The sequence below is a fragment of the Danio aesculapii genome, chromosome 25 (genome assembly GCF_903798145.1).
Source record: "Danio aesculapii chromosome 25, fDanAes4.1, whole genome shotgun sequence".
Taxonomy (NCBI): Eukaryota; Metazoa; Chordata; class Actinopteri; order Cypriniformes; family Danionidae; genus Danio; species Danio aesculapii.
In genome coordinates, this window is record NC_079459.1 from 20,054,677 (window position 1) to 20,076,572 (window position 21,896).

Consider the following 21,896-nt stretch of genomic DNA (forward strand, 5'->3'; position numbering starts at 1 on the left):
ATTCCTCAAATATTCTGGTCCATATTGACATGATAGCATCACACAATTGCTGAAGATTTGTCAGCTGCACATCCATTATGCGAATCTCCAGTTCCACCACATCCCAAAGGTGCTCTATTGGATTGAGTTCTGGTAACTGTGGAGGCCATTTGAGTACAGTGAACTCATTGTCTCATTCAAGAAACCAGCCTGAGATGATTCACGCTTTATGACATGGTGCGTTATCCTGCTGAAAGTAGCCATCAGAAGATGGGTACACTGTGGTCATAACGGGATGGACATGGTCAGCAACAATACTCAGGTAGGCTGTAATGCATTAACACGATGCTCAGTTGGTACTAATGGGCCCAAAGTGTGCCAAAAAATATCCCCCACACCATTACACCACCACCAGCAGCCTGAACTATTGATACAAGGCAGTATGGATCAATGCTTTCATGTTGTTGATGCCAAATTCTGAACTACCATCCAAACAGAAATTTTCATCAGACCAGGCAATGTTTTTCCAATCTTGGTGAGCCTGTGCAAATTGTAGCCGCAGTTTTCTCTTCTTAGCTGACAGGAAACCCAGTGGCACCCAGTGTGGTCTTCTGCTGCTGTAGCCCATCCGCTTCAAGGTTTGAAATACTCTGAGTATACTCTAGCCCGTCTGCCACCAACAACCATGCCACGTTTAAAGTCACTTAAATCATCTTTCTTCCTCATTGTAATTCTTGGTTTGACCTGCAGCAAATTGTCTTGACCATGTCTACAGGCCTAAATGCATTGAGTTGCTGCCATGTGATTTGCTGATTAGAAATTTGCGTTAACAAGTTGGAGTTGGAGAGGTGTACTTAATAAAGTGGCTGGTGAGTGTAGTTTTTGATCAATTTAATCCATCCTAATTACTCACTATGCTTAGGCTTGTTCCCTGATTTATGAGGCATCACCACAGCAGAATGAACCACCATTTACTATAAATACCTTTTTTTAACAGCGGATGCCCCTCCGGCTGCAACCTAACACTGAGTACAACCCACAGTGCTGAGAAACACCCACAGACATGCACAAACACACACTAATACACTACGGTTTATCCAATTCACTTGCACTGCATGTCTTTGGACTTACGCGCGTCCATGGGAAGAACATGCAAACTCCGCACAGAAAGTCCTCCTGCTTGAGCCAGATATCCAACCAGCAACCTTTTTACTGTGAGCCAACAGTGCTAATTGCTGAGCCACCATGCTAGGAGCAATAATTAATAAACAATATTTTCTTATACAATTATAAAAATTATTTTAATTATAAAAAACTGCTGGCTATAAAACCCCTAAAAATATATAATCTAAGACCAACAGTATAAAAAAAAAGTTTATGGTATATGGCGCAGCTTCTTCTACTGAATGGATTTGTTGACCAGCAAAATACAGGTGAATAAAGAGTTGTGAACTTTTGAATAGAGATTGTATGTTCCAGTTCCGCTTTATCTTTCCTGGAAAATGGCCAATGTATCTGTTCAGCAAGCAGATAGCAATATACCAAGAGACTGGGTGATTAGGTTTACAAGCTTGTTTTGCTTGAGTGAAACAGAGGGACCACAGCTGGACAACAGTAAGCATGCTGGGTTCCTCGGTTCTTGTTTTAATATGCATCTTGCTCGTATTCTTCCTTATCCGGATCCAGAGACCAAAAAATTTTCCTCCAGGACCTCCTCCTCTTCCTTTATTTGGAAATCTGCTTCACTTCAACCTTGCAAATCCTTTGAAGGAGTTTGAAAGAGTATGGCTTTCTTCTTTTTATCTTGAGTTCCAACATTTCTTCCTGTTTGTAAACCAATTTTCCGCTTTAAGTTTGCAGAAAAATATGGGAACATTTTCAGCCTGTACACTGGACCGAGGCCAGCAGTTTTTCTGAACAGTTTTGAGGTTATTAAGGAAGCTCTGGTTACCAAAGCTCAAGACTTCTCAGGTCGACCTCAAGACTTCATGATCAGTCATCTCACGGAGTGTAAAGGTAATTCCTAATAAAAGCTGTCTTAGATATCAGTTAAGAGAAAAATCACAATCTAATGAGTGTGATATTCCTTTTATAAGTAAGTTTGAGTGACTTGCATTTTAGAAATAGAAACAAATGGGTTTTTACAGTCACTGGGGTTAACCCAGGATTAACATGTCATTTCTAAATACATTTTGAATTATGATTATGAATGAATGACTCATGACATGTCACCATCTGCTGGTGTAAAGAAAAAGTTTCCCTTGTCCATTTTATAAAGTGGCCAAACTAGGTCAAAATAAACTTGTTGTACAATGTGCCCCAGTTGTTCAAAACAGCATGCCAAAGCAAACTGAACTCTTTGGAAAAGTTTGCTTTGACTGGTAAACACCTTCCAAATGTCAGGTTAGAGGTAGTTATCTAATAGGTAGGAGTGGTTCTGAAGTTGAAGTTGAAAATAACAGAGGCTGAACGTGTAATTCAATTTGCAACATTTGTAAAATTTAGAGTTGCTTTAGAGCAGTGTTTCCCACCCACGTTCCTGGAGGACCACCAACACATGTTTTGGATGTCTCCTATGTCTGTCACACCCATTAGTCTTTCAGTCACTGCTAATCAGGTGTGTTTGGTAAAGGAGATATGGAAAATGTCAGAGCAGATGGTCCTCCAGGAACGTGGTTGAGAAACTGTTTTAGAGTCATTGAAAAATCCTCACCACCCATCAACACTTGCAATTCTATTGCTTGACCAATCAAATTCAAGGACCTTATCTAATTATTGTAGTTTGAATATTTAATTAAGTAAAAGAAAAAGCATAGTTAATTTTAGGAGTATGTGAACATAAGCTCCAACAATCAACTTTTTTGACTTTTTTTTAACCTTGTTTGGTTCCTAAAACACTCCCAGAATGTTATCTAGTGGCTAACCTGAAAGTTGTCTTAAATGTAAATAGAATGTTCCCTCTAGGTTAGGAAAATGTTCTTGAAACATTCTATTTTGGGGACTACCAAGACAGCAAATCTGTCACCATATGGGCTACAAATCCTGTCATGCACCACACACTCACACCTGTTCTGGTTTTCTGCTGATTGCTAACACACACAGCTGAAGTTGTTCAGAAATGATTACATGGACTTTAAAAGCAGCACAGACACACACACCCGTTGCCTATTTAACTGTTTGTGATATTATGATGCGTTTCCTTTGCCTTGCCATGTTTTAACCGTTGCTTTTTATGTTAGTGGTAGGAGAAGCGAGGCTTCATGAAACACTGAAACAATCCAAGCAAATGTGACGAAGCTTCTAAACTTTTCAAACCGTCTCTACAGTGACGCCTAGTGTTCATTTTTTATGTATTGCTCTGGAACAGCTTCAGTAAAGAAACAGTTAAGCAAATTGAGGAATTTTACCCCATGTTGTAAAGTTGACTTTTCAAGTGATTTATTGGTGAGAGTTCCTGACTAGCATGCAGAGCTAATGGGTTCGAATCCTGGGTGATGCAGCTATAGATGTTAGTTTTTAAATGCTCTGTTTTATGTAACATGTTTTGCTTTAACATTGGTCTGACGATCCGAATGAACACTTTTGGCTCATTTCCACTTACTGGTACAGTACGGTACGGTTCGGGTCGGTTCGAGTCACCTTTATCAGGCTTGCGTTTCCACTTCCATGGGTACCCTTTTGGTGGGCATGGTGTATGACAGAGAGTTTCAGTCGACGTCATTTTCACTCGAGAAAATTTCTACAGTAAAGCTGTACGGGTCGCTTATCATATGAGAAGCACTTCTCACAAAACAGATGCTTTATATACAAATACTTCTGTATTAATGTTTATTACTAACTTTTCTATGAACATGAGTTGATTATAACTGCAGATCAATGACAGTGCGAAATGACAGTGACTACTGTCACGTCTGCGATTATATAAAATAAATAAATAAATGCAACATATATGAACACATACAGACCCTTACAGTCTCAGATATGTTACCAACTACAGAAGAACTACACACAGCAGACATTTAGTCCTTATTTAGGTTAAAAAAACAACACACAGTATAGCCCACAGTCAGTGCAAACCTCTTATCTGTGTCTTTAATCTTCAGCAGCACATGTAGCCTCTGTTAGAGAGTAATTCCATCATTCTATTAGTCCAAAATGTGATGATAATAGTTAAACATGGCAGTTTGTTCACATTTGCTGAAAAAATAATGTGCTTCTTTTTTCACGCTTCACTCTTGCGTTTGTCAGTTTTTGAAAGGATCGGGTTTCAAAAGCACGTCAATAATCAAGCGCACGTTATTATCATGAGCTCAAGAAGTTTGTTATTTCTGATATAGATGCACGGCGAGCGCAAGCAAGAAAGCGAAACCGCTCGCGTTTCAGACTGGCTTGTAAAAAACCTAGGAGCACAGGGTAAATCTGCTCTTCTTTTTGGCTTTGTGGCTGTTCATCAAGACGATGACAAGGTTTGTTTAAGCCCAGATCGACCATGGCTCGTTATTATATGTATATTTAATTATGCTGTAATCTTCTCGGCTGTGTATTTTAAACATGGCGGATCCTTTGTTTTCATTCTGGCTTGTTGCGTAAGCAGATGACGTATCTCTGTAAACCAATAGCATTCTGCTGCGTGTCTAGCTCTGCCTTTTGGTACCCTTTCTCATGTTTGGTACCCTTTCGAAATGGTGAAATACGCCTTTTGACAGTGGAAACGGCCGTAAAAGCGTACCAAATCAAACCGTACCATACCACTCAGTGGAAACAGGCCAGTTGTGAATAAATTTGTCTTGTTTTGGTCATAAAAAAGTAACATTATAAAAATACATCAAGTCACAATTTAAGAGTATTTGAAGTCGGGATTCAAACTCAGATTCAGATTCACAGTCCACTAGGCCAGATGAGCTAGAGGTTTTTTCTGACCCTGTCAATCAAACGCAGATTCCCCAGGTTATGGAATGCTTCTGAAATGACCGATGCATTGAATCACTTTAGTCACGTTACCTGGTGTTTTGAAATACTTAAGTCACGTGACCTGGGTGTTTTGAATTACCTTAGTCACGTGACCTGGGTGGTTCAGATCATTCTTAGGTGCAGTGTTTCGAAACACTTGCACTTTGGGATCTCGACACTGTCGAAACGTCTGTTTCACATCAGCCATCCTCAGTTTACATTGCTTGCCGCCGGAACTGACCATTCGCCGGTTTATTGACAACGACTTTGGATTCCCTGTATGCATCTGCTTGCCTATGTATTGACCATTGCTTGACTGACCATTCTCATAATAAATCTGCATTTGGATCCTCAACCCCATTGTCAGCGTCCCTCACATTACACTGTTACATAAATCTCCCTGCAATGTCCAGGGAACAATTTTGGTTATCAAAAAATTAAGAACATTAAATGTATCTATAGGAACCACATGGGAATGTTAAGGGAACCATTGTATGTTTGCATGGGTAACCAAACAGAATAGTGCTAAAATCCCCACAACTCTCAATTGCTTTTATACATTTTCTGAAGGTGTTGTGCTGGCTGACTATGGACCCCTTTGGAAGGACCATCGGCGCTTTGCTCTCATGACCCTGAGGAATTTTGGTCTAGGGAAGCAGTCCATGGAGGAGAGAATTCTGAAAGAAGTTTCACACGTTGTTGGTTACCTTGACAAAAACACAGGTATTTATATGTGATTTTTCTATTTCTTTCAGATTTTGGCAAGTATTTTTAAAATTATTATTATTATTATTATTATTATCATTTTCTTGGTGGAGACCATTGTCTTTTTTTTTAATAATTCACATTTGTACAGGTAAAACAGTGGATCCTCAAGTTATGTTCCACAATGTTGCTTCAAATGTTATCAGTCTGGTTCTGTTCGGACGCCGTTTTGATTACAACAGTGAAACCCTTCAGTGCTACATTCAGCGAATTACTGAGATTTCAAAGATCCTCAATGGACCCTGGAACATGGTAAGATCTCAGATCAAAACACCTTATAAAATCACTTGACTACTGCAGTTTTCTTTCTTTTTCATCCTTTTGTTTTTGGTGCTGCATAGGAAAAGTGGCTTCAGCAATAAATGATAATTATTTAATGAACCTCTTGTGAGCTCCAAGGTTGTTAATCGATTGTAAATGCTTTGCTGAATCCATCTGTTAACGTAAATTCATCTTATTTCAGAACACAATCATATTAAATACTGAAATATGTACAGAGAAGCTACAATACCCATAATGCTGTGTACAGAAAAGCCAGAAAAGTATGCCAATAAGGTCTTTAGCTTCGAAAGGCCATGTAAGCTTTCAAAATACTGAAATATTTGATATTCTCATTATAGAGAAAATCTGATTGGGCAAAAATCTTTGTAGTGCATATTTTTGTTCTATTTTCCTAAAATTGAAGTATCTGCTAAAAGTGTATTTATTCAATATTTAGAGGTATCTCTAAGCTACATGTTCTTAAAGATTTTATGTTCTTTTATAACAGATATATGACACATTTCCTTTATTGAGAATCCTGCCCCTGCCTTTTAAAAAAGCATTTGATCATGTGAAGGTATTAAAAGGTATGAATCTGAAGCTGATTGACGAACACAAGAGCACAAGAGTCCCAGGAAAGCCCAGAGACTTCATTGACTGCTATCTTGATGAGCTTGATAAGGTGTGTATTTTTCTGACATGCAGTGGTCTAAAAACCTCACTTTGAAAACACTTTGAAACCTTCACCTTAAAACACTTAATAAGAATAAGAGTTTCACAATGTTTATTATTGGAATCTATAGATACTATTTATGCACCACTGTTTGAGACTCAAATTAAAGATATCTTACATTCCTCAGAGAAAAAATGATGTTTCCACCTTTTCCGAAGACCAGCTCCTCATGTATACTTTGGATCTGTACTTTGCAGGGACCGACACCACTTCTAACACCCTCCTCACTGCTTTCCTCTACCTCATGAACCACCCAGAGGTGCAAGGTTTGAGTTTGAAAAGCACACATTCATTTTGGCTTCATTTAAACCAGGTTTAAACCAGAGAAAGGAGTATCAACAGGAACGGAAACCTGTTGTTGTATTGTTAAGCGACACTAAAACAGAAATTACAATGACAGTTTTGAAGTGTAATTCGTACTTAAATCAAATATTTGATTTGTTGTGATGTTTGATTGCTGTTTGAAATATGTTAGCATGTTAGCAAAGCTAGCACCTAAAACGGAGCTTGAACAGTCAAACACAGTCTTGTTTTCTTACCAGTAAAATGCCAGCAAGAGATTGATGATGTTCTGGAGGGTAAAGATCAGGCGTCATATGAAGACCGAGACAATATGCCGTACACACAGGCTGTGATTCATGAGGTTCAGCGTGTCGCTAACACTGTACCACTAAGTGTGTTTCACTGCACCACAAAAGACACAGAGCTAATGGGCTACAACATCCCAAAGGTGAGGACACCTTCAGACTAAAGGTTATTTTACTTCAAAACTGTTATAAACTGTAATCAACTGTTTCTGATTTGTCAGGGAACCTTAATCATTCCCAACCTCACTATCGTCCTAAAAGAAGAAGGTCAGTGGAAGTTTCCTCACGAGTTCAACCCAGCAAACTTCCTGAATGAGCAGGGCCAGTTTGAGAAGCCTGAGGCCTTCATACCCTTCTCCACAGGTTTTTAAGCATTCAAGCAAAGCACTGAAACTCTGTAGTAAATGTTAGGATTTTCATAGATCACCATGCTGCCCTAACACTGCTCAGGCAGCCCAAACCTTAAATTGTAATACAGTAAATCACGGTAGTTCTCACACCTTCTACAGTGTCACTAAAAGTCACCCCAATCAGTCTGATGGTGGCGCTATAGCAATCATAAGCACGAAATTGCTCAATTAATATATTTGTATTTTCTGAACAACCCAGTAACCACTTGGGACGTCATTGCAATTTTCAAGTGCTTTAAAAAGTTGTCACGTGAACACAACTGTTATTCATGCGAAACCAAACTTAAGATTACTGCCATCAGCAGGGGTGGATGTAGTGATTTTGGGACCCTAAGCAGTTCTAGCCATATATTTTTATAAATTTTACTGTTGGAATGCTCCATAATGCATATTTTATTTTGTAATATTATTATTACAGGACGAATCGTTTAGGACGATTCTAAGGGCCCATACATTTAGGGGGCCGCCAGAGACATTATCAAGGGCCCGCTCCTAACCCCCCCCACCCCACACTCTTCACTTTCAAACGCGATCAAAGTCTGATTAGTTGGACTATTTATACAGCACACTTACACACAGCCTTTGCTGAGTCTTGTGATACTGTTTGTGAACATTACAACACATTTTCATTGCCTTGTCTTGCCGGTTTTGACCCTTGCTTTGTTTTGTTTGTTTTATTGTTTATCCCTGTTTGCTGTCTGCCTTCTGACCACTCGCCTGTTATTTTGACTACGAATCTGGATTCTCCTACATCTGTTTGCCCCTGTGTTGACCATTGCTTGCCTAACCATTCTCAAACTCTGCATTTGTATTTCACATCCAAGGGATCCCTGCATTTCACATTACATATATATAGTTTATAGGTATAATTTATACTTCTAGATATTTATTGGGGGCACCCAGATTTCCTGGGGCCCTAAGCGGATGCTTACCTGACTTATTGGTTAAATCCGTCCCTAGCCATCAGACAGATTGACCATCAAATATCTGAGATTCTTTGAGAAACCTGCATTTTTTAGTCCTAAGATTTTTTAGTCAGTCTTAATGAAACCACTATAGTGCAATTGTCTAGGTCAACAATTATATTTAGGGTCATTTACAAAAGGGGTATGGTCAAACATACCATATAAACTGCTTATAATTCCTAAACAAAAATGAATCTGAAATTGAAAACTGTTGTATTTCTTTTGCAAATGACTAGAAATGGCAAAAAAAAAAGTTTTCATCCCTGATTTTAGTGATTGTAGCATTACTAAAGTAGTTATTTTATCTGTGCCTTTTAAGCACTTGAACTGCAGTAGTTTATACTTGTAGCTATATATTTTTTCACTTATCCTGCATTCGTTGTTTTTTCCAGGTCCTCGTGTGTGTCTGGGTGAGGGTCTGGCCCGTATGGAGCTCTTCTTGGTTTTTGTCACTCTGTTGCGGCGTTATCAGTTTCTGTGGCCCAAAGATGCAGGGAAACCAGATTACACCCCTGTATTCGGGCTCACCATGACACCCAAACCCTACAGAATGCACATCAGGCAGAGAGACATGGTTAAACAGTGAATCTTAATGCTGACAGTACTGCTGCATATAAAGTTGCAGGTAATCAATTATAACAGTCAGGCCCTGGAGGTAAAAATTCAGTACATTTTTTTTTTCTGTAGATACATTAACAATAAAATGAGAGGGGTCTGGCTGCAGACTCAGTGCAGATGCAATCTGAATTGCATGCAATGCTTTTGAATGGGCTCACCTAACCCCAGCCCTAACCCTACCCGTCACTGTGACGTCACTAACTCCATTGAGTGCATTGTGTCTGACATTGCATCTCTGAGCGATGCAATCACAGCTTGCATCCTAAAGGCTGCATCCAGATACTATTAAATAAAATTGTAATCTTTTAACATGGTACTTTTGTCTTTTCAACCAACACAATAAAGGTCTAATCAATAATTTCTTTGAGTCATTCCTATAACATCACAGATTTGTGAAGTAAATCTTCTCTTTGCACAGCGTCGATGTTCACTTTGAATTAAATCATTGAGAGAAATCATCTCAACTATAATTAAATGACCTTTGTCATGATAATAGGTGAAATATCTTCTCTGAGCAGTTACAATGCTGAATGTCTTCTACCAAGAGGAGAACTTAAATATCCATACAGAAAATAAGTGTACTCCAAGTTCATACTATTACACAAAGTCTCCAAAATGTTTCAATTAAGGCTGCACTCATTTGCATTCTCTTTCACATGTCTTAAACAATTACACCAAATAAACAAATCTGTATTTTCTTGTATTCTAACAAAGAAAATGAGAAATAAGTATACAGATGAAGTCAGGTCTATTAAACCCTCTGAATTATTAGCCCCCTGTTTATTTTTTCCCCCAATTTCTGTTTAACGGAGAGAAGATTTTTTTTCAACACATTTCTAAACATAATAGTTTTAATAACTCATTTCTAATAACTGATTTATTTTATCTTTGCCTTGATGACAGTAAATTATAATTGATTAGATATTTTTCTAGACACGTCTATACAGCTTAAAGTGACATTTAAAGGCTTAACTAGGTTAATTAGGTTAACTAGGCAGGTTAGGGTAATTAGGCAAGTTATTATATACAATGGTTTGTTCTGTAGACTATCAAAAAATATATATACATAGCTTAAAGGGGCGAATAATTTTGACCTTAAAATAGTTTCTAAAAAATTCTTTTTATTCTATTCAAAATAAAACAAATAAGACTTTCTCCAGAAGAAAAAAATATGATCAGACATACTGTGAAAATTTCCTTGCTCTGTTAATCATCATTTGGGAAATATTTAAAAAAAGAAAAAAATTCAAAGAGGGGCTAATAATTCTGATTTCAACTGTATATGTTCATTATATGATCACTAAAACAACAAATGCAAATGCATTACATAGACATTAACAATATTTCTTTAAGATATTTTTTGTTTAAAATGATCTATTTAAAAGTTCATCAGTTCTTTGAACAAAACAGATATTTTCAAGACCAAATACTGTTTAAAATACACTTACTAACTGTGAAAAGATGGCTAAATCTTATAAAAAATTGGATTCATATTGGCAGCTATTTATTTATGGGTATTATCTTTGTGGGGACAGCAAAGTTTTTGTCAAGAATTAATTCATAATATTTCTCCTCAGAATAATTATGCATTTTTCACTATTTTTCATCATAACCAGGAAGATAATAAGCCTATAATGCAAGCTTGTCAGTTTGACTACACAAAACTTTAGCTTTTTGGTAAGACTTTATTTTGATGGTTCCTATTGCACATTAATGTTGACTAAAAGTTGCATTGCTGCTACATGCCAAGTGCCAACTACCTCTCAGTTTAGTATTAGTAGACTGTCTGCTTAATATCTGCTGATACTGCTCCTTCAACAGACATTTAACCGGCTCTAAGAAACTTTGCAAGTACATGTCAACTTACACTAACCCTAAACCCAACCTAACACTCTACTTATAATCTAGTGAGAATTAGTTGGCATGTAGATGCAATGTAACTTAAAATCCAAAAAATGTGTTAAAGGCACCATCAAAATAAAGTGATACCAAAATTTTATGCAAACACATTCAAGCACTGAGGTAGGTGCCAGTAAAATAGGTTTATTTGAATTTTTTTTTTCATGGACACAGTTTTGTTTTTAACTGTTGACATAATTGAGCATAAAGAACCATTCATTTGTTGTCTAAATTTAATATAGATGTACATTCCTCAGGAGATTTGCATTGACTAATTGTGGCCGAAAATAAGTGTGTAAAAAGCTATGCACACTGTAAAAATATCTGTAAATTAACGCTTCCATATTTTGTGATTTATGTTTTTCTTTCTTTCTTTCTTTCTTTCTTTATGATTTTTAATTGCATTGTGAGAGCTTGATCTTTCTTTTAACAACTTTTTTTTTCTGTGAAATAAACTGCCAGTATACTTTTTCTTTTACATTTCATACATTTATTCATTTACTTTTCAGCTTGGTCCCTTTATTAATCTGGGGTTGGCACAGTGGACTGAACCACCAACTTATTCAACATATGTTTTACACAGCGGATGCCCATCCAGCTACAACTCATCACTGGGAAACATACATGCACACTCATTCATACACATACATACACTATGGACAATTTAGCCTTCCCAATTCACCTATACCACATGTCTTTGGACTTGTGGGGTAAACTGGAGCACCCGGAGGAAACCCACACGAACACAGGGAGTACATGCAAACTACACACAGAAATGTCAACTGACCCAGCCGAGGCTCAAACTAGCGACCTTTCTGCTTTGAAGCGTTCTACCCACTGCGCCACCGTTACACCCTCTTTTAAAGACTTAAAGTTCTATATATTATTTATTATACAATATATTGTTCCAAGCCACTAAAACTTTAGTAACTTTGATAGTAACTTTAGTCACTTTGATAAAATGCACAGTTGAATTGTCATCATCAAAAGTCCACAGAGCAGAGATCGACATCCCATAATACAATTCACAACCTTAAATATACAGAAAAAAAATGTAAATCTTTAAATATGAAACTTGTTAATTAATGCTTGTTTTTTAAAGTCCAAGACTTTTGCGTATGTGAAAATTCTCAAGTAGACCCTTTTATAAAGGGAAAATCACATGCTGACGTGCTAAAGTAACAGAATCTAAAAGGTTTTTGAGATTTGAGGCACTAAAATTGTGGTCATTAATCTCGTTGCTGTTCCAAACTCCCTAAATGCACCTGTGCAACTTTAATTGTTTCCCATTTATGAGCTTCCTGACCTTAGAATGGGCTATATATGCCCAGCTAATGTGTTTCAGCCAATGATGAACTTCCGGTGAAAGCTTTATGTGGCTATTTTTAATTTCATACGGTTCCTTTTACAGTATCGATGTTGTAATGTAATTACAATATATTCAGTAAAATAGACTTAAGCATTCATTTAGTTGTTAAAGCGTAAAAAGAGATGAAAGACCGTTTAAACTGAGGTGCCGTCATTAGCAGCAGGCTAGCGCAGAAACTCCATTGAAAATACTGGGGTAAAATTCATTCATTTTCTTTTTAGTCCCTTTATTAATCTGGGGTCACCACAGCGGAATGAACCACCAACTTATCCAGCACGTTTTACGCAGCTGATGCCCTTCCAGCCGCAACCCATCACTGGGAAACCCATTCACACTCATTCGCACACATACACACACTACGGACAATTTGGCCAACCCAATTCACCTGTACCACATACCTACTTTATATCGTATCACAGCCAGGCAGTGAAGATCGCTGTTTTAATAAAAAATAAGATCTTAAATGCAGCAAATTTGTATAGGATGACAATTAACCGGAAGCCCTGAGGCTGGCTGACTGAAATTAAAAGTCCATGTGCATATACCCCATTGATCCATGAACATAATACACACTTAGCCACACAAACATACGGATGAAACCAGGAATATTTGAATTATCATTGAGGACATTTTTTTTGGTTAGGAGGGATATTCAATGACCCATTTTCAGATCCATAACCGTCTTCTTCTTATTCCACCTTTTGGTAAGCAGGAGAAGAGGGTTGATGTGATATTGTAACCCCTGAAACTGATTTATCTTTGACTAAGCTGATCATTTGATGAGGTCAGGGACAAAGATGCCAATATCCTTTGGTCAGTAACTGATCTGATCACCATTCATTTGTTCCCTCATTGAGAACACACAACTGGACGCAAAATAGAGCAAACATACTCTGCTTCCACTGCAACCACCGAACCACATTAGTGAATCAGTGTTTTTTCACACCTTCAATCTCAGCGAAGGATCAAATGGTGATCAGATCAGTTGATGAACAAAAGGATACTGGCATCTTTGACCCTGATCTCATCAAATGATAAAATAAAAGTGGTATCATTTCAGCAGAATGTGGCAGTCTCTCTGAGAAAAGCCCTGATATAAAGAGGTCTAGGAAGGCCTGTCTAGTACACACTTGTTTTGCTTGAGTCACAAAAGCTGGACATCAGTAAGCATGTTGGGTTCCTCGGTTCTTGTTTTGATATGCATCTTGCTCATCTTCTTTCTCATCCGGATACAGAGGCCGAAGAATTTTCCTCCTGGACCTCGTCCTGTTCCTATATTTGGAAATCTGCTTCAGATCAACCTGGCTAATCCTCTAAAGGAGTTTGAAAGGGTATGGCTCGCTACTTCTCATCTTGAGTTCCAACATTTCTACTTGTTTGTAAAATAATGTTTTGCTTTTCTTTTAGCTTGCAGAGAAATATGGGAAAATATTCAGCCTTTATACCGGATCGAGGCCAGCAGTTTTTCTGAACAGTTTGGAGGTTATTAAGGAAGCTCTGGTTACCAAAGCTCAAGACTTTTCAGGACGACCTCAAGACTTAATGATCAGTCATATCACAGAGAATAAAGGTAACTCCTAATACACGCTGTCCTGGATGTCTATAGGGCTGGAATCGCCACAACTCTTAATGACATTATTTTTAAAAGGTATTGTGTTGGCGGATCATGGACCACTTTGGAAGGATCATCGACGTTTTGCTCTCATGATTCTAAGGAATTTTGGTCTGGGAAAGCAGTCCATGGAGGAAAGAATTCTGGGGGAAATTTCACATGTTGTTGACTACCTTGACAAAAACACAGGTATTTATTTGTGTTTTTTATTTCTCAGAGACAATTTTCTTTTAGATTTCAGTTGGCAAGTAAATGTTCTTAATGTTTTTCAAACATTTTTACAGGAAAAACAGTGGATCCTCAGATTATGTTTCACAATATTGCATCAAATGTTATCAGTCTGGTTGTGTTCGGATGCCGTTTTGATCACAACAGTAAATTCATTCGATGCTACGCCAAGCTCCTTAATGAGGTTTCAAAGATTCTCAATGGGCCCTGGAACATGGTGAGCTTTCAGATCAAAACTGTGAAATCACTTAACAACTGTATTTTCTCTCTATCTTTCCCTTCTTATTGGATGCTGGAAAGTAAAAAGTTCCTCCACATGGGAATAGTTTTTTGGGAACACTTTAAAATAACCATACATAAATAATGACGTACTATAACTAAACATTACTTCATTATGAACTAGTTAAGACATGCACTAACCAAGAACTTACTTTAAACATGAGTCACATGAGTTTATGTGCAAATAATGGTTACCTTAAAATTGTGTTAGTTCTTGTTTGTTAATTAATGTATTCATTAATGCTTTCGTTTAAGCTAATTTTAACTAACATGAACTATTGACCTGTTAATGTATCTTTATATCATCACTTTACTTGGAGTGGCACATTATCATTGACTCATTCTACTCATGAACTGCTTTGTTTAAACCAACATAGGCTCATTCTGAAAATGTAGCCCTGTATACATTTCTGGAGATCGTGAATTATGTAGCCAGAAGTCAGTATGGCTGCATTTCATCTTTAGAACGAACATTATGGAGCGGTATGACGCTATTCTTTTTCGTGCTTACCAGCTGACCGCTTACTTCCGTATGGACGGCTTTCCTGCTGTTACCAGTTTGTCCAGTTAGCTCAACAGCTAAGAATAAAAATAAAATAAACAATTAAATAACAAAGTGAGAATGTGGTAAAATCTGAAAACTTCATAAAAATCAAAGGGCTTTTATTTGTCTGGATCGCTTTTCAAAACACTGCGGTTGGGTTTAAGGAAGGGGTGGGTGGGTCAATAGGTGTTTTTTAAAATACTATTGGTTGTTGCTATTGGAGGGTGGGGGATCGGTCGGTTGGTCAGTCAGTCAGTCAGTAAGTCAACAGCGGCCTTTGGGGGATTTTAACGAGAACAGCAGGCACGAATGGCACTCGCGAGATAAATTTCAGATCTGAAAAAGCATACACAGTGGCCTCGTGTGGATTCACAAAAACAAAAACTGCAAAAAAACATCGCTCCTGAGACGTATTTTGCTCTCTCCAGAAATTTATATAGGGGTACGTAATCAGAATGAGCCTGGGTTGGTTTAAACTGTTCATTTTTAAGTAGGCAGAACACTTTTCTATTGTTTTTCAATGTAAACATGCACTCCTTCAAGTAAAGCCATAACATGACATATTCAAAACTAAAGTATTAATTAATACATTAACAAACATGAACTAACAAGAAATAAAGGTAGCCATTATTCACACATGAATTCATGTGACTCATTAAAATTAGTTCTTGATTAGCGCATACCTTAACTCATCAATAGTTCATGACCAAGTAATGCTTGATTTACATATTAGTACATCAAATGTCATGTAGTGAGCTGAATCCATCTGTTCACACACATTTATTTTAATTTTAAAACACTCATGTTCGCTAGAGGAATCTGCACAGAAAACTGCATTACCCATAATGCTGTACAGAACCTCTCTGCCATGAAATATCAATGCTGTCAGAACATAGTTTAAACATTTCTAGACAAGAGATGTTCAATAATTAGAGGAAGGAGATACAGTATGCTATTACGGGCATGGACCTTCTCATTCTAGAGAGTACTACATGAACTGAAATAAACTAAATTGGCCATAGTATGTGAATGGGTGAGTTTGTGGGTGTTTCCCAGCACTAAGGGTTGTACTCTCAGTATTTGGTGGTGGCTAGAAGGGCTTATGCCAATAAAACATATGCCAATTGGTGGTTGTATGTAATTGGTGGCAACAGCTGATATTTTATATTCTTTTCTACCAGATATACGACACGCTTCCATTATTGAGAATCCTGCCCCTGCCTTTTAAAAAAGCATGGGATAATATGAAAACAATAAAAAGTATGAACCTGAAGCTGATTGACGAACACAAGAGCACAAGAGTCCCAGGAAAGCCGAGAGACTTCATCGACTGCTATCTGGATGAGCTTGATAAGGTGCCACTTTCTGTTGACATACAAATATCTGAGTACACATTTAATAATTCACAATCTATAAATGTTAGATGTGAACCTTCCATTGAGACTAATGATATTTCGCATTCCCCAGGTAAAAAACAATGTTTCCACCTTTTCTGAAGACCAGCTTGTTGTGAACGTTCACGATTTGCACTCTGCAGGGACCGACACCATTTCTAACACCCTCCTCACTGCTTTCCTCTACCTCATGAACCACCCAGACGTGCAAGGTTTGAGCGCAGATTATTAAATCTGTCTTAATTTAAACCAGTTTGAATTTTTATTTGTTAATGTTTTATATTTTCAGAAGTATGTTAGCATGTTAGCAAAGCTAGCGCCTCAAAATGAGCTTGAACAGTCAAACACAGCCTTGTTTTGTCACCAGTGAAATGCCAGCAGGAGATTGATGATGTTCTGAAGGATAAAGATCAGGCGTCGTATGAAGACAGGCACAATATGCCGTACACACTGGCTGTGATTCATGAGGTTCAGCGTGTCTCTAACACTGTACCACTAAGTGTGTTGCACTGCACCACAAGAGACACCGAGCTAATGGGCTACAACATCCCAAAGGTGAGGAAACTTTGAAGAGACTTAAACGCTTCAAAACAAACTGGTATATAAACTCAAATCAACTGTTTTTTGCTCGTCAGGGAACTGTAATCATTCCCAACCTCACTATCGTCCTAAAAGAAAAAGGTCAGTGGAAGTTCCCTTATGAGTTCAACCCAGCAAACTTCCTGAATGAACAGGGCCAGTTTGAAAAGCCTGAGGCCTTCATACCCTTCTCCACAGGTAACAGCTTTTAAGTATTCAAGCACAGCACTGAAATTCTGTTGTAATTATTAGTATTTTAATTACCATGCTGCCCTGACAATGATCAGGCAGCCCAAACCTTAAATTGTAACACAGTAAATCACAGTAAGTCTCACACCTTCTACACCCCAATCAGTCTGATGGTGTCGCTAAAGCAATCAAATGCATTAAATCGCTCATGACTGCTAAACTGCTCAATAAATATCCAGTGATGCAATTTGTAAAGTGTTTTAAAAGATAGCAACAGTTATTCATCTGATAGCAAAGTTAGGATCACAGCCACCGGACAAATATTGCCCAACAAATATATGAGATTATTCCAAAAGTCTCAGAAACCATTACTGTGCAATTTGTCACTATAGAATTACAAGGTTCTATCTGACATTTTTGTCAAAATTGAATTATTCATATATTCTTATTAAATGACTATTTATTTACATCATGTGATGTTTTTGTACAAGTTGTTTACATTTTTGGACTTTTTATTTAAAAAACAAGAAAGATTTTATCTACAAAGTCAAACTCTAGTTTGGCTCTATAAAGTTATTTCTGTGAGCCAATCAGCATTTCGAATGCATGCATGAGGACCAATCAGGATCAGCTTTCTTTGTCATTCCGCTGGACTGCTCTGTTGACAGCGGGAAAGACCAGAAAGAAACACAAAATCAGAGTCGACTAAATAATGCCGCACCACAAAAAATGTAGAAGAAACCTGAAACTGATGAGATTTGTGTCAATGTGATGATTTAGAAGCATTTTTTGACATTGAGATGAAATGTTAAATTTTGCATTGTTGAAAAAGAAACAGTTATTAATTTTTTTATTTGTGTATATATAGACAGTGAAACATTTTTCAGTTTTTATTAAACTCATTTGTTCATTTCCTGTTTTCTTTAAAAAATTTTAATTTTAATATTAAGCCTTGAAGGGAAAATACTTAATTTGATTCATAGGGCATATAATTCAATAAATAAAATTTAATAGTTCATATAAATTATAAAATTCAATAAATACTATCATATTAATTACATAAAATTAACATCTGCACTGGACAAAATATTTAGCAGTCTTGTATGTTTAATTTGAACAAGAACAAAATATTCATCCTAAAACCTTAAATAAATGTTTTAAAGCGCAGAAATTTTACTTTCTCAAGCATCAACATATTATTGCAACACCAATTTTAATGTTTTGATTGTATTTCTTGAAAAGTAATGCTTCAATGAATGATCTGCCAGATAGGACCTTAATTCCAAGCCAAAAATGACTTTCAAGGTTCAATCTGCATTTTGCCCTGTTTTATTTACCCCAGTTTGCAAATTTAAGAGAATTTTGATAATTTACATGTAGAATACAGTTCAGGTCTCTGTCATGTTAATGTATGAATGTACTGTCACACACATATTATTTGCTATATGGAATGCTAAATATTTGAAGCTCAATATCTCAAAATCATTCCGAATGCAGATAGAACCTTATAATTGCAAGGTGACAAATTGGGTTATTCACAAAATGGGTGTGAGTAAATACACCAAAAAAAGTCCTAAACAAGTCTATAAAGCTAACATCTGCTGTATTTATTTTGCAAATAACCAGAAATGGATAAAAATAATTTTTCATGATTGTATATTTATTAAATAATTCATTTTATCTTTGCATAAAGGCCTTTAAGCACTCGCACCCCAATAGTTCATGCTTGCTGCTATATTTTGTATTTTATTCTGTTCAAACAGGTCACTTAGTGCCACTGTGTTTTTTTACAGGTCCCCGTGTGTGTCTGGGTGAGGGTCTGGCCCGTACGGAGCTCTTCTTGGTTTTTGTCACTCTGTTGCGGCGTTATCAGTTTGTGTGGCCCAAAGATGCTGGGAAACCAGATTACACCCCTGTATTCGGGCTTACCATGACACCCAAACCCTACAGAATGCACATCAGGCAGAGAAACACAGTTAAACATTGAATCTTAATGCTGACAGTGATAACAGTCAGGTTCTTGTGGTAAAAGTTCACTTGATTTTACTTTTTAAACCATTAACTTTTAATTTTTACACATTTTCAAAACAATTTTTACTATGTAAACTATTTTTATCAAGAACATTGTAATCCTTCAATATGGACCTACCATGAATTGAAGAGGATGAATGATGTATGTTTCAAATGTACTTTTGTTAGTTTGTCTTGTCCACCAACACAATAAAGGTCTATTGAGGTCTGAGACATTGCTTTGAGACATTCCTATAAAACAGCACAGTTTTGTAAAATAAATCTTTTGGACAGTTCAGATGTTCACTTTGAAGTGTAGTTATGTCTGAATGAAACATTTGTTCATTTCTTTCCGGCTTAGTCCCTTTATTAATCAGGGGTTGCCACAGCGGAATGAACCACCAACTTATCCAGTATATGTTTTACCTAGTGGATGCCCTTCCATCTGCAACCCATCACTGGGAAACACTCACACACTCTCATTCACACACATACACTATGCGCACAATTTAGCACCCAATTCACCGCATGTCTTTGGACTGTAGAGGAATCCGGAGCACTCGGAGGAAACCCACACAAACACGGTGAGAGCAAACTCCACAGAGAAATGTCTACTGACCCAGCCGAGGCTCGAACCTGCAAACCTTCTTGCTGTCATCTCAACATCTCAAATTAGTTAACTATAATTAAACAACCTTTATCATAATAATAAGTTAAACTCAACGTCAAAAGATGTTAATATTAGGTTAGATTTAGGTTGTGATTTCAGGCAACCAAAATTCAAGGTCTAGCCAGCGACATTATTTTGATGTCCAATAATGATTTCAAATGACGTTGATATTTGGTTGATTTTATGTTCTTAGTAAGCGACCAAAATCCAACGTCGAGCCAACATCTTAAACCAACATCATATTGATGTCAAATACTGACATTTATTCGTCAGGTATGGCAACTAAAATCCAACATCTGATAGACGTCATAGTGGTAACGTCCACGTCAAACTGTAACATCATCTGATGTTGATATTTAGTTGGTTTTAGGTTGGACGTTGGACATTGTCGTTGGCCTGACATTGAATTCTGACGTCAACCCGATTTTCATTTAAAAAAAATATAAAAATGCAACGTCCATGACGTTAGGGTACAAGGTCAATCTGACATCATGTAGACATCTTGTGCCTGCTGGGCCATTTCGGTCATACAGTAAACATTCATAATCTTCTCATTAGTGACAAGCATCTAAACAGTCTCTGGGTCAATGAGTGTAAAGATTTTGGACATCTTCCTGGACACTTTTAATGCTTCCAGTTTGCTGCATTTCTAAAGCGCCCATGTCTTGAGGTTGTTCAGTATGATGCGATTTACCTTGTATGTGCGATTTGATTGGACAGGAATCACAGGACTGATTTTTCTAATCCTCATTGACAAAAAAAAAAAATAAAGTAGTTACTGCAAGCTGAAGGAAAATAGTGGAGTAAAAGTACCGATACAGCACTAAAAATGTACTCAAGTGAAAGTAAAAGTAGGCTACACATTTTTCAAACTACTTAGTAAATTACAATTTCTAAAAAAAACTACTTAATTACAGTAATTTTAGTATTTGTAATTAGTTACTCTACACCACTGTGTTTAATATGCTATTTAATAAAACGTTCTCACGCAATTGTCAAGTTCACTATCAAAGCGACACACAGCCCTGCTGAAAAATCCAGCTTAAACCAGCCTAGACTGGTTGGCTGGTTTTAGCTGGTCGACCAGCCTGGTTTTAGAGGGGTTTTGGCCATTTCCAGCCTGGTCTTAGCTGGTCAGGCTGTAAAATGACCAGCTAAAACCAGTTTGACCAGCCTGGTTTAAGCTGGACATAGCTGGTTTTGGCTAGGCTGGTCAAGCTGGTTTTAGCTGGTCATCTCCCAGCCTGACCAGCTAAGACCAGGCTGGAAATGGCCAAAACCCCTCTAAAACTAGGTTGGTCGACCAACTAAAACCAGCCAACCGTCTTAGGCTGGTTTAAGCAGTTTTTTTTCAGTAGGGAGGAGTCAGCAACGCTACTGTTTCAGTAGCACAGTCCAACCACTTGCGTTTGCAAAGCTCGCCAATTATTGTTAACATTATGGTGAGCCACATCATTTCTCCACTACTTTATTCTTCATACCTGCTTCACACACCGAAAAAACATGCGTTTTAACAGTCCTGATTGACATAACTAAACAAACTGATCAGACATTTACTTTGTATTTAAAGCAGTGCACCTGTTGGAAGGTCTATGTAATACAATAAAACGTGACTCGCAAAACTGTCACATTAATTCTCAAGCGATTGAAACGAGTAATTATGTTGTCTGCAGAACAAATAGAACAAATAATCATACTTTTGGTAGGTACTATGTTTATATGTTCTTGATTGTAAGCTTTTCTGTGTTGATGAAGAAAATTAAATGATTTTATTGATTATTTCCACTTATTAAACCAGCAAATATTATGTAATGATTTTCGGGTCCATTTTACGTTCCAAAGATCCCGCAACAGC

At 37.2% G+C, this 21,896-nt stretch overlaps 1 protein-coding gene and 1 pseudogene across 1 annotated transcript; both read left to right on the forward strand.

The window, feature by feature from the left end:
- The first annotated feature begins 1,543 nt into the window (after positions 1–1,543).
- On the forward strand, positions 1,544–9,626 carry LOC130219169 (cytochrome P450 2F2-like). Its single transcript, XM_056451473.1, has 9 exons — positions 1,544–1,761; positions 1,833–1,995; positions 5,500–5,652; positions 5,786–5,946; positions 6,464–6,637; positions 6,816–6,954; positions 7,231–7,418; positions 7,497–7,638; positions 9,043–9,626. Exons 1-9 carry the CDS (start codon positions 1,600–1,602, stop codon positions 9,234–9,236), a joined length of 1,476 nt encoding a protein of 491 aa, XP_056307448.1. The 5' UTR covers positions 1,544–1,599; the 3' UTR covers positions 9,237–9,626.
- Positions 9,627–13,353: 3,727 nt separating this feature from the next.
- On the forward strand, positions 13,354–19,369 carry LOC130219170 (cytochrome P450 2F2-like; annotated as a pseudogene).
- Positions 19,370–21,896: the final 2,527 nt, after the last annotated feature.

Bases quoted from the DNA above. Each gene is read 5' to 3' on its own strand.
- LOC130219169 (XM_056451473.1), top strand. From the start codon at position 1,600: ATGCTGGGTTCCTCGGTTCTTGTTTTAATATGCATCTTGCTCGTATTC. The intron at 1,762-1,832 runs GTATGGCTTTCT...TTCCGCTTTAAG, and splicing joins CTTTGAAGGAGTTTGAAAGA to TTTGCAGAAAAATATGGGAA. The intron at 1,996-5,499 runs GTAATTCCTAAT...CATTTTCTGAAG, and splicing joins TCATCTCACGGAGTGTAAAG to GTGTTGTGCTGGCTGACTAT.